We start from the raw sequence: 18,018 nt of genomic DNA, 5'->3' as shown, positions 1-18,018 counted from the left end.
ACACACACACACAAACACAATTGGATATAAAAATCCATCTTGTCATATAGATAAATGGAAGGGGAAGGGGTTAAGAGATATGGAGGGGAGGAATGATAAAACTGAGAATAGATTAAGAGTGGCCGTGGTCAGAAGCAAAAAGGATTTTGAGAAGGGACAGAATAACAAGAGAGAAATAATGGTAAAGAGAAGAAAATCAAATGGAAGGAAATATTCAGTAAACATTATTGTGTAAGTGAATAGCATGAACTCACCCACAAAAGTGAAGTAGACTGAAGAATGGATTAGAAACAATCTATTGTTTACAAGAGATACACTTGAAACAGAAAGACACACACAGGATTAAGATAAAGGACTAGAGCAGAATCTGTTCTTCATGCAGCTGAAATGAAAAACACAAGAGTAGCCATCATAATCTCAGGCAAAGCAAAAATAAAAACAGACCTAGTTCAGAAAGATAATTAGAAAAACTACATTTTGCTAAAAAGGTACCATAATCAATGAAGTAATACAAAAAAATTGCACAGCAAGTTTTTCTTATAATGACCTCTTTTCTCAAACACATTGGGGACTGAGTCAAAATTATGAACCAAAGTGGTCAAGGGATATGAAAAGCAGAATTCAGAAGAAGAAATCAAAGCTATCTACAGTCAAATGAAAATAATGCTCCAAATCACTATAAATTGGAGAAAATGCAAATTAAAACTGAGTTACCACTTCACATCTGTCACAAATGACAGATGCTGGTGTGGATGAGGGAAAATAGGTACACTAATAAATTTCTGAGAGAGTTTGAATTTGTCCAACCATTCATTGTTTAATCATTTCAATTATGACCTGCTCCTCTTGATCCCATCTGGAGTTTTCTTGGCAAAGGTACTGGAGTGGTATACCTTTTCTTTCTCCAGCTCCTTTTACAGATGAGATAACTGAGCCAAATAGGGCTAATGATTTGCCTGGGTTTACACAGCTGGTAACTGAGATCAGATTTGAGCTCACAAAGATGAGACAAAATATTTATATCTGCTTTTTTGTGGTGGCAAAGAATTAGAAACAGAGATGTTCATCAATTTGAGAAGTTGAATAAGTTGCAGCCTATGATTGTAATGGAGCACTATTGTGCTTTAAGAAATGAGGACAACAGTGAGTTCAGAAAAAACATGTGGCAAGACCTACATGAACTGACACAAGGTGAAGTGAGAAGAACCTGAAGTGTATTGTGTACATTAATAACAATATTGTAATGATGATCAACTTGTATAATCTTATCAATACAGTGATCTGTGACTCATCATGAAAACAAATGGTATCTACTCTTAGAGACAGAACTGAGTGCATATTGAAATATAATTTTTTGGCCATTTTTGTGATATATATATATATATATATATATATATATATATATATATATATATATATATATATATATATATATATATATATATATATATGTATATAACACAGAAATATATTTTCAATGATTTCACATGTATAATTATGTCATATTCATTACCTTCTCAGCAATAGGAGGGTGAGAATTTGGAACTCAAAATTTAAAAAGAAATGATTGCTAAAAATAAATATATTTGTTACAAGGAATGAATAATGATACTTAACGTACTAAAAGTGGTTTGGTGGAAGAGGAAATTTTGAGCAAATGTGAGACACTCTATTCTCTCTCATGTCATACTCCCGACACTGGTGGACTCTGTCTATGAGTAATATTGGCTATGATGAAATTAAAAAGTGAACTTAAAGCTTACTGTCATAGGTTCACACAGACCTGCAAGTCACTTCAGAGGACATCTACTTCAACTCTCTCATTTTACAAATGAATTAAAGCTAATAGAGTGGGACTTGCCCAAGGTAACACTAGGTATTTAAGTCTTAAATGTGGGTCCTGTGACTAGAATGCCAGAGAGTGGTCTTCTTACTGTACCCTATAGCTGTCTGTTCTTTTTTTTAAGTTCTAAGAATTTCAGAGCATTCTTCTTTATTAAAATCTTACGTTTCTGCTCAGTTTACCAGGGTGATTTGAAGAGCAGGACAGCAGGACTCTAATTCTATCGTTTTGAAAGCTGTTCTATAGTAATGAATTGCAGTGTAGCTACTCAAATTCGCCCATTCAACAATACACATTGTTTGAGCTATTGAATTCCTTCATCAGTGAATAAAAAGAATTGTTCTTAGGAAACACTGATTAATTAATTAATTGATGAGATTTTAAAGAAATTATTACAACTTTAACACTCAGTTTAATTAATTTAGAAGAAGTTTCCTTAAATTATTTCCCATCAAATCCTTAAAGGGTGTTTCCCCGGGGTTTATAGAAATAGAATTCTTTTCAGTAACCTGGTTGATGTCAGTTCTCTCTATATGTCTAATTCATATTATGCAGATTCAGGTGTTAAAACAGATACAAGGCACTGAGTAAGATTTTTGTGTTTAGTAGGTAACGGTGCACAGAGAATGATCACCTGGGAGATGATATCTTTCATTCAATGCCCATATCCAGTTACTTAACGCTCATATGTTGTCTGTTGTAGACCCTTGTCCAACTCAGTTTTCTCTGTGCAGTGTCCCACACTCCAAAATTATCCTTTTACTCTTTTCCCTTTACACACAATGTAAACTGTGCTTAGTGCAGTAATGTTAGTTCCAGGTTATAAAAGATCAGTCAGATAAAGTAACAGTTAGCAATTATTTAGCAATCTAAAAGTTTCAAAGCATACTACAACTATTTAATTTTATTTTCACAATAACTCTGGGTGGTTAGGTACCATATCACCATTTTACTGATAAGTAAACTGAGGCAGAAAGCAATTAAATGACTTTTTTAGTGTCAAGTATCTACAAAGAACCACAGCATGGGTTTGAACTCAACTCTTCCTAAATCCAGGTCCCCTGTGCTGCATAGATATTATCCACAGAGATTCTGTAAAATTAAATTACAATCATGTACAACAAAACCACAACCACTGAATGTGTTAAGCCTCCAATGAGGGTTTGCAAGTTCTAAACACGAAATTTCAGGCAACATTGTATGCCTTTGAAGAAGGTTTTGGGGCAAAGTTCATTCTGATTCAAAAAGAATAAGGCATTTATTTGTACACCCTATGCAAGGCCTGAAAAATGTGCCACTTCTGTTATTACTTCCACTGGAGATTTTGAGATTTTATTATGACTCATTTAACTAGATGTATTATGAAAGAAGTGACTATTTACTATGGAGAACTTCTGGAAATTTCAGGAAGGGCATTAACAGCGATTTTGGAGCTATTTCCTAGCTTTTAGTGCTTTCTTCTTCTTCAAGCAATACTTTATGTACCTTTATTTTATGCTGTTTTCCAGCAGAAGGCCAATTCCTTGAAAACAGAGGCTGTTTACTATTCTGTCTTTGAGTTTCTGGAGCCTAACCTAGTGCTTTGTGCAGAGCAAGTGTACAAATATTTGTGTTTAATTGCCTTTAAAGGATTTAGAGATCATTTACTCTCACCTTTTTATTTTTACATGGACTAGTAAGGTGAAGTAATTTGCATTATATCATAGTGGCATTAAGTAGAAGAGCTGGGATTTGAACTCAAATCCACTGCAAAAACCTCCATGCCACAGAAAAGAGAATTCTCTGATGTTAAAGGCATATCCAATAATTAAAATTCAGAGTGAAAAGCTACATTCCAAGTCACCCTTGCAAATTGCATCATAGATGCCTTTCTCCTCTTTGGGTTATGATACTTTCTAAATCTTACCATTAAGTCACCACTTACTGAAGTCTTTATATAAAATATGCCCTGTCCATGATTCCAATCTCATCAAAGAGTAAAAACCAAAAATGTGTTATCTAGAAAAAAAGAAATCTCTCAAAAATAATGGTCAAGTCCCATCCTGAAACTTCCATAGAAAAATGTTTTTTTCACTAGGCTTCTGACTTCATTGCATCTCTCTTCTGGTGCAGATGGCCAAATCCTCTGAAACAGTCTTAGAGAGCTTAAGCAGCTTGGCCAAAATTACAAAGCTGTTATGGATCAGAGACAAAGTCTTTCTGAACTTAAACCAACAATTTGCCTCTTCTCCATAGTAATTAAGTACTAGATTTTGAGCCTTTTATCATAAAACATATGGCCCTACCATTTCATTTTTACAGTTCTGGAAAAAAAATGGCAGAACAAATCATTTTCATACTTACTTTTCTGACTGTTCTTCATAGCCTTGGTGAGAAATTTAACCACAAATATACTTGGTTGTGTCTCAGAAAAGATCATTGATGTATTTCTAAAGGTTTCAAATGAACTTCTGGTCATAATCTCTCTTGTATAACTAAAATGACATGCTCTTGGATAGAGATTGGACTGGACAGAATTCTAAATTTCCATCTTCTGGAATACTAAAGGCTTATTATTCCTTTCCTTACATCTAAATGAAATGAATCAGAGATCTTGCCCTTTAAATATAGGTAGCATTTCTGTGTGTTCCAGGTAGCTAAAGGACAGATGAGGCAGCTGAAAAGGGATGGAAATGTCAGAACCTGCCTCTGTTTGTGATAAAGGAAAATGCCTAACCTGTCTGGGCAGGGAGACAGGTTCCCTCCAAGATATGGGATAACAAATGAATATATTTGTTTGATCTTTCAGAATGCTGTGGATGCTTGGGGATCAACTAAGTGCATAAACAAAAAGACCCTTGGGGACCTAAGTTTAAAAGTCACTAATGAATCTGCAATGTAATTAATCTTGAAAAAAGGCTTTCAACAGGCAGTTGTGAGACCATACCCTCAGACACAGGAAGATACAATAGTAGCACAGGCTCAGTGTACAACAATAAGTGTTAAGTGATAAATCAAGCATCTCATCACTTTTTCCCACATTGTCTAAAGGATTCTTGATGTGTACTCTGAAAAAGATGAAAATCGGGTGGATGTGGGACAGGTAGTACTACCCACGTCTGTCCTAGGGGTGCTTGAATATTCTGCTCTCTCTCTCTATTCTGGGCAGAGCTCCCAAACACTTGTTTCTATGTTAATATAGTAAGTTATGACATCATACAATCATAGTTAGTAGGAGGAGAACAAGTAGTTGAAAAAATTGTTAATATAATTTGGTGATGGAGTGACAGAAAATTATTAATACTGACTGCTTAAACCTTTTAGGCATCATGGTAATGTCAGGATTCCAATAATGTCCTCACATACCTACCCTTAAGATGATGACATTCTGTTGAGCTGAATCGCAAGGTCTTCCCATTCAGGGAAGGCCTTGTGGAGATCCTAGCCCAAGATGTATCTCACCTCTAGTGTCCTTGCCCCTTCCAGTGGGATTCATGGCATGAAGGGAAAAACAGCCAGAATGAAGCAGCTTTCCTTGTCCAGATTGCCAAGGACCACTGGGGTCTTATGGCCAGGACTTGCTACCTCATACTATCTCCTCCTCCTCCCTTCAAATTTTAATACCATTTTCATGGTTTTCTTTGGTGGGGAAATCCACTGGGCATCTTCCAAAGTGGCAGGTCTGTTACCTTATTATTTCAGTTAAATACACTTTATTCCTCCACTTACAGCTTGGATTTATTTCAGAACTTGATATCAAATGGTGGCAGCATTGTTGGGATTCCTCAAAGATTATGTTTTCCACAGTCCTAGGAGTAAGTTTCTGGATACCCTGGCACCAGTATGGGGCCTTTGTGCCCAAATATCCAACCACTCTCCCTCCCTGGACCAGATAATTACTTAATCATGCTTGAATCTGGACTCACCTCTCTTTCAGTTGAAAGGAATTGCCTATTGAGAATTGAAAAAAAAACCCAGGGGCCATCAATTTTTAACCAACTTTACCTGCCCCCCTAAAAGGTACTATATTCAGTCAGATGACTTCACAGTATAGGTTTAGATAATTTCAGATTTTTGAAATATTGGCAATCATTGGTAAAATTGAGAAGGAGGCTGGATCTAAAATATTTCTTACCAAGGAAGAATTAAGCTAACTGGAATCTCAAAAGCAAATACTTCTATATTACTGTAATCCTTGCTTTTGGGATTCCTATACACACACACATACACACACACACAAACACACCTACACACAGATACACATATACACATGTGAGTATATATACATATAAATATACATATATATGCATATGTACATATGTACACACCCGATAATTAGACCCTAAAAAGACTTTCCTTGTGTACACTAAATTCTTTAGAAGGGCTGTAGCCATTTTGTCAGTCTTTGTGGTGCAAGTATAGTGTTTGTATTTGTGTATAGGATGACTGGAGATAACCAATGATTCAAGTTGAGAGTAGACTTCAGTCTGTTATCAGCCTTCTTTTTGTTGATGTACCTGTTCTCAAACGCTTGCTTCAGTGCAAAACCTAGGAGAGAGAAAGTTTAAATTCAAGAACCTCTATATTCTTTATATCATGTCATCTAAGTTTAAATTCAAACTAGCCTTTCCCCGAAGTCATTATCACACATCTTTGAATGTTTCCTCTTTTCTCGTCAGTCTGTGTGTTTCTTTGTTCTCAGAGACCTCGTCAATGTAATTTGCATGAAGCAGAAATCAATTTAGGAATAACTTTTGGATTGAAGTATTTTTCAAACTTAGACATTTTAATGTAAATTATATGTGATTCCAACTCATTTTATAGTATATTGAGACTTATTATTATATAGCTAAGGCAAAAGGCCACTTCCAAAAGCAGCACCATGTTTTTGTGTCTGTTACCTTTAACTTTTAGTTTTGATTGATATTAATTGATAGCCTCCCACCAGTCCTAAGCCATGTGGCCCCTTTCTAGATAATTTCAGCTAAATTGAAATTAAATTCAACTAAAAACTTCTTCCCTTTGTCTAACTAGAATTTTGGCTAAATTTAAATTAAAATGAAAGATTTGTTTTAAAGTTTTCCCTTTTGTCCAGTAAGGTTAATGTTATTTTTATTAGAGAATGCAAACCTTTCTCAACTTTTGATCTCTTCACATGAAAAAGTAAGAAAGTTTTAGGAAACAGTACAAGAGAAGTTCGAGAATCCTAATCATTTTTACAATGACGGGGCAGTGCAAAAGTCCTGAACTATATGCAAGGCTTGACCACTTTAGTCTATCCATTTGTTAAAAACATTTCTATGAAGGATAACTTGGTTGGTATAAAATGTCTATTGAGAAAGGAGAAAGGAAAGTATGGACATGAATTGGAGAAAGATGAGACCTCAGCACCACCCTTTCTCCAAGCGATCTCTTTGTGAGGTTTAAAGGTTGAATAACTACTTCCTGAGATAAGGTACTCAGTAGAAATTTAACAACTGCTAACTAACTGAGGCATTATTGATCTAACTCAAAAGCTTCTCTAGGCACTTCTGATTTTTAGGCAAAAAATGTTTTAATTAGAAAATGATTTTGAATACTAAAAGTTTACAAAATCATATTTAATTGAATCCCAAAGCTAAAATTTGTAAAATGTGTTTGATTAAATCTGAGGACTGTTTTTGTCTGCCCATTATCTGACATCAGGGCAATGTGTTTAAATTGCAAAAAAAAAGTGTTTATTCTTCAAGATCAAGGTTTTTCTATCATATCCTTAAATATAATCACTTTAGAATTTATAACCAATCTTGATGAAAATTTTGTGAGAAATATAACCTTATTGATTTAAGAATTTTAAATATTAGCTCTCCAGATTCTGAAAAGAAAAGAGAAGAATAAAAGAGAAAAGTATTTTAATTAAAAAAACTGCTTTGAGTTAGTCTCTGTAGACAGCATACCAGATCAGCTGTTAACAGGGCTGGGAAAATTCAGGACCTCACTTCTGGGTTTCCACAGACCTCTTTAGAATCTTAATGAATTAAAAAAAAAGATTTCTCTAATAAATTTCTTCCTATATTGGAACTAGGAATAGACAGTGCAGATTTCTATCTCCTTTTGGGAGAATGAGAGATACTTGGAATTTTGATCTCTTAGAGGAAACCTGACTTGTAACTAATCAAACAACAGTATAATTGTGATAATGCAGATTATTGAAAATAATCTCCTGAGTTGAAATCAATACTATGGCTTGGGAAAGTAAAGTTGTAGTAAGACGTTAATTTAATAAAAATATCTGCAATCTGGATGATGATTGAAATGTACAAGAAAGGCTAGTTAGTCTGAGTAATGGGTTTGAGAGATTTGGAAAGAGAAATAAAGGCAGAGGGAAAATAAGGAAGGTAGATAAGAAGATTTGGGAACAAAAGGGGAACTAACGAATCAGGCAGGCTCCAAACCCCTCTTGTCTCTGGACAATTTCCTCTGGGTGCCACTGTGCCAGTTTCAGATGGTCTAAGCATGTTGAGAAAGTATGCACAAGTTTGCCTTCTGTAAACATGTTTGAAAATGAATATTTTGTGATTTGATTTGAAAATCGCTATGTACTTTTATAGGGGGTTAGGAGAAATCTAATTAGCAACATGTTCCTAAGGATAATTAAAGTCTTGCATATACTGGCACTTTAAAAATCTTTGACAATGGACTAGCAGAAAATAGTGAATCCCATACTATAAAATATTTAGAATAAATAGCCCTAGTATAAAATGTAATACTAAATCATCAAAACTATAAATTGAAGTTCTATATGATATTATTGAAAAATATGGATCCAGGTGTTAAATAACAAAATGTTATCTTTATTGTTGATGTCTATATGAATCATATATGGATATATCGTATGGATATATAGATCAAGAGACTTGTTAGCTGTATGAATTTAAACCGTTACCTCAGTCATTTGATTTGTAATCCATAAAAAGAAAGTGCCTAACATTCATTTAATCATTCATTGTATTAAAAATACTGTTTGAAAAGTGAAGTCTTCTTTGATTCTTTTGGGTTATTGATTTAATTATTCAAAGACTGATGTAAAAGTTTAAAAACTGTTAGAAAGAAATATAGAAGAGAGTAACACTGAATAAATATTGGATATAGTAAAAATATCAGTTATTGTGATCTGCCATTATTATATGTAATTTTAAAACTGTTAAACTGTTTGTGAACTTCATATTTATATAAATACTTTATATTTATTTCCTAGTATTGCTAATGTAAATTTGAGTACATTGTCTATATTGTGAACCTTGGTAACACTAACAAAGTTAGAAAAACAGATTCTTTTTAAATTTGGTTATTAATATACTATTAGTGTAAAGAATATTTTATTTCAGACAGATTATGATAATGGAATTTTTTTGTTTTTATCTCTTAAGATGTCTGACATGGTTCTAAGTTTTTTGCAACTCTTCTGATGATGTAATGTATTCATAATGCTTAAACCTAAGAGCAACAGAAGGGAAAGCCAAAGCCTAGAATACCAAATTAGAATGAGGACATCTATAGATTAATTTATATACAAGTTTCATTTAAATTTGTTCACAATGATTTTCTGTATAAAATGATTTAGTGATTTATTACATTGAATGGAGATACCTTGACCAGAAATAGGTTTTGTTTAGTGTTTCAAATTCATGATATTGTTTATGATATAAGATAGATTTACTGATGGGATCACAAATTCTTCCTAATCTGGATGAGCTAGAGTGTTATGAGGTAAACTGTTAAAAGAAAAAGATTTGAAAACTGTTAATATTCTAAAGTTTTGCATGTTTTTAAGAGTAATTTTCATCTAAAATTATTTTGCTATTAATTATGAAAACTGTAAGATAATTGGTTATTAGGGGTCCTTATAATAGAGCCTGTGTGATTGGGTATAATTTTTGGCATTACTTCACTTAGAAAACTGAATCTCCTTCCCTGTTACAAATACTTTTTGATGGGGGGGAGGGGGGTAATTAGGAACTTACTTACAGTACTTAAGAAATTATAATATAAGCTTTGTGAATTACAAAGTTATACATGAAATAGTCTATACTAGGGGTTGGAAACCTGTAGCCTCAAGGGCATATGTAGCTCTCTAGGTCCTCAAGTGCAGCTCTTTGACTGAATCCAAACTTCACAGAACAAATCCCCTTAATAAAAGGATTTGTTGTGTAAAACTTGGATTCAGTGGAAAGATCTCACCCAAGAACCTATTAGGTTTCATATGGCCTTGAGGCCAGGGATTTCCCATCCATGGTCAATATTGTAGTTACATTTTACATCAATCCTAGTCTTAACAGTAAAGGTTGAGGTGTGAGCCTGGTAGCAGCAACCTCACATCTAACTCAGAACTTTCACAGCTTGACCAGCTATCCCGACAGCTACCCTCCAAAATGTCATCAGCTGTCAAGGATCAGCTTATCTTGAATGTCCTAAAGGAAGATCAGGTTCCCCAGAAAAAGATCACTGTTGTTGGGGTTGGTACAGTTGGCATGGCATGTGCCATTACTATCTTAACAAAAAAATTGGCTGATGAACTTGCCCTAGTAGATGTAATAGAAGACAAATTAAAGGGAAAGATGATGGATCTTCAACACGGCAGCCTTTTCATCAAAATGCCAAAGATTTTTCCTGGCAAAGACTACAGTGTGAGTGTAAACTCAAAACTGGTCATTGTTACAGCTGGGACACATCAACAGGAGGGAGAAAGTCATCTTAATCTGGTCCAGTGTAATGTGAATATCTTTAAGTTCATCATTCCCAATATTGTTAAATACAGCTGTAATTGCAAAATGCTTATTGTTTCCAATCCAGTGGATATTTGATATATGTGGCTTGGAAGCTAAGTGGCTTTACTAAAAACAGTATTATTGGAAGTGGTTGCAATCTGAATTCTGCCCATTTCTGTTACCTAATGGGGGAGAGACTTGGTGTCCATTCTTCAAGTTGTCATGGATGGGTCCTTGGGGAACATGGAGACTCTAATGTTCCTGTGTGGAGTGGTGTGAATCTGGCTGACGTGTCTCTAAAGAACCTTCATCCTTCTTTGGGAACAGATGCTGATATAGAGAATTGGAAAGATGTTCGTAAACAAGTGCTTGAAAGTGCTAATGAGGTAATCCAACTGAAGGGCTACACTTCCTGGGCCATAGGCTTGTCTGTGGCAGATATAGAAGAAAGGATTAAGAAGAATCTTAGGAGAGTTCATACAATTTTCACCATGATTAGGGGCCTATATGGTATTAATGAGGATGTCTTCCTTAGTGTCCCATGTGTCTTGGGGCAGAATGGCATTTCACATATGGTGAAGGTCAACCTGAATCCGGAGGAGGAAAGCTGTTTAAAGAAGATTGCAAATATTCTTTGGGAAATCCAGAAGGAGCTGCAATTATAAAACCTTTGAATGCGCTTCCATAAAGAGAACATGACAGGGGTTGAGGGTTTATGTATGATCCGCTTTTCAAATAGACCAAATTCTTCCTCTGATTACTGACTAAACACCAGAAATGTAAAACCTGTGAACACACTCTAGTTTCTTCCTAAAGTTAGAAATGGGGAATAGGACCGTGTTGTAGTCAGCATATGATGCTGGACATGACTTATATAGTCTCAGTGGTTGGTGTCAAGCAGAGTCAGTGCCACAGGTATTAAAAACTACTTGTTTTGTGTGTAGGTGCTACAGGTTCCCTTCGATCCAGAAGACAACACTCCTGGATACGAAACACCATACGGTAGTAATTCTTTACTGATGCATTGATTACCTTTTTACTCCCCTCCATTAGGGCACTACAGCATGGCTCCCATGAATCACCTTTCTAGAGGACCAGATTTTGTCTGCCTATATGTCTCTCTGTCCCTGGGAATAAGGTTAGAAGGGCAACCTTAGGAAAACTAAAGTAGGGCTCTCAATTCATTTTCCCATACAAGACATCTGTTGACCTGGTTCCATATACTAGGCTACTTGTAGTCATTCTCAGCTTTGGGGCATAGGTCTTTAGGAACAATGTTGATTTGTTAAATTCATGTCACTGCTTTTTCTTCTAATAGCAAATATTTCTGACCAGGACAGTATAAGCTGTGATTTTTTTTTTTTAATGATAAATCTCTTACTGCTAATAATGAGAGATTTTAGTTAATACCTGCAATCAAGGACATATGATCATTATAACTGAATCCATCTGGAACTATGATTATTGGAACTTACTGTTTATGACCTTATGGGACTGTTGACTCTTATACTTCTGAAGTCTGACTCAAAGTATGATTATTAAGGAATGTTGTTAAGCCAACGAATCCATGATGCCAGTAATCCTATGGGGTTGACATCTATGATTTACAAGTTGAGTTCTTATGGTAAAGGCTAAGACAGAGGTTTCCCAAACTTATTTGATCTACCTATCCCCCTTTCAAAAAATTACTCAGCACTCCCCTGGAAATTTCCTTTCTTTAACCCTTTAAAGATTTTTTTTTGAAATTTGTGTCATTTCAAATATACACACACATATATGAAATGACACTTCTTCCATTTAACAATTTATTGTAAATGTGTAGGATTTTTGCCTGCATTGAAATTTTGATGATGTAAGATTGTGTCATGTAACCATATAATATCATATTGTAAATAAGTTACTCCATACACATATTCCTGCTGATGCACGCTGGCCTCCCCAACAATGTACGACATGTGCACATGCCAACACTTTCTTGTTAAAACCTGTGAGCAGATTTGGTGATTGATTGGTTATAACTTGTATTTTATGTGTTTATTTGGAAAATGATGTAATCACTATGAATTTAACTCTATTGTACAACAGATGAAACTTGTATGAATAATTTTTCAAAATTTTCTTCTCTCTTCTTCTTTCCCTATGCTTCCACCATCCTGTTATTTTTATTGAATGTCCCCCATAAGCACCTGAGCTTACTACTCCCCTCCTATTCCCATTGTTCCAGTACCCCCAGGGAGTGGTATTGCAGACTTTGGGAACCTTTGGTCTTGATGAATGACTCTTGGCATGGGTTAAGATAAGATTCTCCTGACTCAATTTTCCATTTCTTCTGGAATGGAAAATATCCCACTTGTTTGACTTTATGCCTAGTTATGTTACCTAAACGACTCTAACCTGGAATAGACATCAACATAAGAGAACATTTTTCCTTACCTTGTTCTTTTGTAGTAATTTTCTATATTCATGTCAGATGATCAATATGAACAATATTGAATCTTAATCTCATAGGCTAATGCTGGTATAAGGTATGAATATACATACATAGGTACATATATACACATATAATGTGTTGTGTGTGTAGTTCTTAAATGTTTTAAAGTATGTAAAGATGATTGGGTATTGATTTTTGCCACATTCCTCCTCAATAGGATGATCCTTCACGTGGAAGATGGTCTTCTACCTGAGAGCCAGTGTAGCTTCAGAAAGGGCTTAGGAACAGTTGATATGGTATTTGCTTTCTGACAACTCCAGAAGAAATGCCAGGAGCAAAACAGATATCTGTACACAATATTTATAGATCTGATCAAAGTCTTTGATACTGTCACTCATGAAGACTTGTGGGGAATTATGTAACAACTTGGTTGCCTGGAGAATTTCATCAGCATTGTATGTCAGTTTCAAGATGACATACCTTCTTGGAATCTGCATAATAGAAAATGCTCTCATGTTTTTTCAGTCAAGCTGTGTGCTTGTTCCCATGCTTTTTAGCATGATGTTTTCAGCCTTGTTGTCAAATGCTTTCAGTGAGGATAAACACAGTATCAAGGTCAGCAGCCATACTTTTATGGTAGATTCTTCAATATGAAAAGTATAAGAACAAAGTGGAAGGAGTGTTGCTGCATGGTTTTCTGTTTATAGATGATTATGCACGCAATCAGTCTCTGAAACTGAGATGCAACAAAGTATGGATTGATCCTCTGCTGCTTGTGCTAATTTTGGCCTAAGAATTAACACCAAGAAAACACAGGTGCTCCATCACTCACCACACCATCCATACATGGAACCATCAGTTATATAAAATGGAGAGTTTTGAATGCTGTGGACAAGTTCACTTACCTTGGCGGTGTACTTTCCAGGGATGTTTACATTGATAATGAGGTTGATGGATGCATTGCCAGAGCTGGATGATTGTTTGGGAGGCTCCAAAAGAAAGTGTGGGAGAGAAGAGGTAGATTGACTACCAAACTGGAGGTTTACAAAACCACTGTGGTGACCTCATTGTTGTGTGCTTGTGAAACCTGAACAGTACTGTACAAAACAATTATAGGATAAGATTAGAAGCAAGATAGGAACAATTCGGGGTGAATGCCAATCAGAAATGATCACCTAAAAGAGGCAGAAGTGAGGAAGCAATATAAACTCCTAATGAGAGAATTAATAAAACTAAATTCCTAAAAAATGGGTCACATAACCACTCTTGCCTACAGTCTCTAATTCAAGCTTTTAGTAGGTCTTACTTGATCTATGTCATAGAAGAGTCTTTTGAATTTTTCATATGGTGGCAAAGAGTAGTTGAGGGAGGATTTTTAAAAAGCAGCCACAAATCATTTGGAGTGTGATAGATAGAGGGTAGCAAAAATACTTTCTGAGAGAAAAAATGAGTTTATATCTTTAGGATAATGAGACTTATTTTCTCGTGAAGATATGAAGGGAAAACTCCAAAAGAAATACCAAAAAATTTTGTACAATACCAGCAATATAAAAATAAACAACTCCTCTTTCCACATGTAACTACTATGAAAGAGAAGTGATTGGGATATATTTGGATGACGACCAAGTCTCATAATTACATCATCTATACTCAGCAACAGCTTTTAATGATTGTGGATTGTGAAAACAACATTACGATCTAATTATAAATTAAAGACTGAAGAGGGACAAGCTTGAAATGAATGTAATGAGAAGAAGGGGATCAGGAGAAAAATAAAACAATGAAATCTCTGGTGTTCCTCTATTAATTCAAGTTTTTCTGTTTGCTTTTATTTTCATTAAAATTACCATTTATTTGAGAAAAAGTTCCTTCTGATCATGTCCTTAAAGATTTGCTTCACTTGCTGGTTCCTTAGTGTATAAATGAAGGGGTTCAGCATGGGGACAACAGAAGTATTCAGCACTGCTACACTTTTGTTCAAAGCCACTCCTTCCTTTGCTGAAGGTTTGATATACATGAAGATGCAACTTCCATAAGAGATAGAGACAACAATCATATGGGAGGAACAAGTGGAAAAGGCCTTTTTTCTTTGCTGGGCAGAAGGAATTCTCAGAATGGTTCTAAGAATATATGCATAGGAGAGAATCACTAATGCTAAAGTGAATATGAGTGTGAAAACAGCCAAGAAAAAGCTCAAGACATCTAAGACTTTGGTGTCTGTGCAGGAGATCATCAGCATGGGAGAAGAATCACAGGTGAAGTGATCGATGACATTGGAGTCACAGAATTCCAGTTGGAGGCCCATGATGACTGGTGGAAAGACAATGAGGAAACCTACCAGCCAAGAGGTGATTGTAAGTTGATGGCAAATTCTATCACTCATGATAGTCATGTAATGCAGAGGTTTACAGATGGCCACATAGCGGTCATAGGACATGGCAGCCAGAAGAAAAAATTCTGTTGCACCCAGGAGGATTAAAAAAAATACCTGGGCCATGCAAGAATTATAGGAAATTGTATTGTTCTCAGTTACTATACTGACCAGAAATCTTGGAATGCAGACAGATGTAAATGAGATTTCTAAGAAAGAGAAATTCCTGAGGAAGAAATACATGGGAGTCTTGAGGCGAGAGTCCAGCAGGGTGAGGGTGATGATGGTTAGGTTGCCAGTCACGCTCAATATGTAGGTAAGAAACAGAAAAAGGAAAACTATGACCTGTAGGTCTGGGTCATCTGTCAATCCTAGGAGGATGAACTCTGTCACTGATGTTTGATTTCTCATGACTGACCCTAGAACTCTCACAGATCTGCAGATATAAACAAGAGATAAAAGACTTAGTGAACAATGGTATTTGTTTGGATATTTTTGGCTGAATAGAGAACCACACAGAGTTGAATGAAGGACATGGAAGACAAGAGATAACTAAATAATAGTTTAAAGAAGCCAAATAATGCAGAAAAGCATGTGCTTCCTTCATTTGTCCCTTAAATTGCTTGTGTACTCAAATCTGATGGAAATAGTTTTATTAACTTTTTCCCAAAATAAGACTGAAAAATATGATGACATTTTTTACAAATATGACATGCAATTACACTTAGGATAGTGTTGAAGATAGTGAGGATGTTACTGATGATACTTTTATTTTCCAGTAGTAGTGATTTTTTCCATCAATTTACTTATTATCCCATGCAGTCATGTATTGGTATGAAATTTCACAGGAGACAGAATAGATAATTTTGACTTTTTGAACAAATAAAATCAATGCAGCTAAAATTAGAAAAGAAGCAATAAATTGGGGGAAAAAAACCTTTCTTTGATAAAAGTCTCATTTCTAAGCTATATCATGAGCTGTGAAAAATTTATCAAAAAAGGATCATTCCTCAATTGCTAAATGATCAAAGGATATAAATGGGAAATTTTAAGAGGAAGAAATCCAGTATATCAATATCCATAACAAAAAAAAATGATCTGAAACACTAATAATTGGAAAAACTAAAATCAAAACAACTCTGAGGTACTACCCTTCAGATTGGAAAAAAAAATGACAAAAAAGAAAAATAATAAAGGGGATGGTTTTAGAAACAAAAGATAACTTATATGAACTAAAGTCAAATGAAGTGATCTGAACCAGGAAATCAATTGCTAATCATAGCTTCAACGTTGTAAAAATAATCAACTTTCATAAAGAAAGGAAAAGTGAGGAAGGGAATAAGCATTGTGCTCAGTACTTCAAAAACATTATCAAATTTTATCCTCACAATAACCCTGGGAGGTAGGTACTTTTATTATTCCCATTTTATATTGAGGGAATAGAGGTCAACAGAGATTAAGTAACTTGCCCTTGGTCATCTCACTGGTAAGTGTCTGAGGCTAGATTTGAACTCATCTTTCTGATTCCAGTACCAGTTCTTTATCTATTGTGCCACCAGCTACTTCTGATCAAAGATATTATGACCAATCTCTATTCCATAGAACTCATGGTGAAATATGCTATCTACTTCCAGACAGAAAGCTGATGGACTCAGAGTAGTTATCAGACTTTATTTTAGGAAATTAGTTTTATTAATTCTCTAATTTCCATAACTAATCATATTTGCAGTAGACTTAGTTTTTCTTTTTTTCTCAATATGTACAGAATGGGGAGAGAGGGAAAAAATTCAGAATTGAAAATAAAATAATATGGAATTATTAACAAATATATGCTAGTTAATGAAATATATGTACATATGTACTCATACATATATACATATGCACACACATACATATATATGTATACATATATATGTCTATACATACACACATATATATAATCCTGTCTCTGTCTTCTATGTACTTCAGTTTCCTCATCTGAAAAATTAGAGGGAAGATTTGGTGATTTTCTAAGATCTCTTCTGGTTTTCATGACCTAAGTCCATTTAGTTCTATCACATTTCCAAATAAAAGTTTACTAGATTTGAATTCCCTGTAAGCTGATAATATTTTCTCTGTCTTCTGCAGTTCTTTTTCCATTTCATTGCCTATTGTAGCAAAACAAAACATTCCCGTGTTTCTTTTTTCTTCCTTTTCTTCATACATAAAGTGTAACACTCATAAAGTTCTACTGGTAAAATACCTGACATGCTAGTTATTTTTATCCTGTTTTCCCTTATAAACAAAACCATTTGTCCTCTTAGGAAGGACGGTAGAATATATGAAATTTGAAGAATAAAGAATTTGAATTTAAAGAATAAAGACTTCTGATGAATAGAAAGCTAACCTTCCTCTGTTTCCCCTGCAATTTTTTTGTTTGAAGTGAAGGCTAAAAGACCATAGACAAAAATGAAAGAATAAAAGCTTAGTAATTAAATACATAATGAATTTGTTTAATGAATTACCTGGTTGATTTATTTTAGTGTCTATGTAACCTAAAGTGTGATCAGAATTCCTTATATGTTCTCTCTGATGTTGACTGGTTTCTATGCTGGTAAGACAATCCAAGACAAAAATGCATCCTCTGTCTCAAAGGAGGTGGGAAGAG

General features: G+C 34.8%; 1 protein-coding gene and 1 pseudogene across 1 annotated transcript; one reads left to right on the top strand and one right to left on the bottom strand.

The window, feature by feature from the left end:
* The first annotated feature begins 10,233 nt into the window (after positions 1–10,233).
* Positions 10,234–11,234, top strand: LOC140531982 (L-lactate dehydrogenase A chain pseudogene; annotated as a pseudogene).
* Positions 11,235–14,843: 3,609 nt separating this feature from the next.
* LOC140531981 (olfactory receptor 6C76-like) lies at positions 14,844–15,782 on the bottom strand. Its single transcript, XM_072650579.1, has one exon. The coding sequence runs from the start codon at positions 15,780–15,782 to the stop codon at positions 14,844–14,846; it is 939 nt and encodes a 312-aa protein (XP_072506680.1).
* Positions 15,783–18,018: the final 2,236 nt, after the last annotated feature.

The sequence above is a fragment of the Notamacropus eugenii genome, chromosome 3 (assembly GCF_028372415.1).
Source record: "Notamacropus eugenii isolate mMacEug1 chromosome 3, mMacEug1.pri_v2, whole genome shotgun sequence".
Lineage (NCBI taxonomy): Eukaryota > Metazoa > Chordata > Mammalia > Diprotodontia > Macropodidae > Notamacropus > Notamacropus eugenii.
The sequence above is the reverse complement of the archived record's forward strand: the minus strand, read 5'-3'. Positions and strand labels throughout refer to the sequence as shown.

Coding starts and splice junctions, on each gene's coding strand:
- LOC140531981 (XM_072650579.1), bottom strand. CDS start 15,782: ATGAGAAATCAAACATCAGTGACAGAGTTCATCCTCCTAGGATTGACA.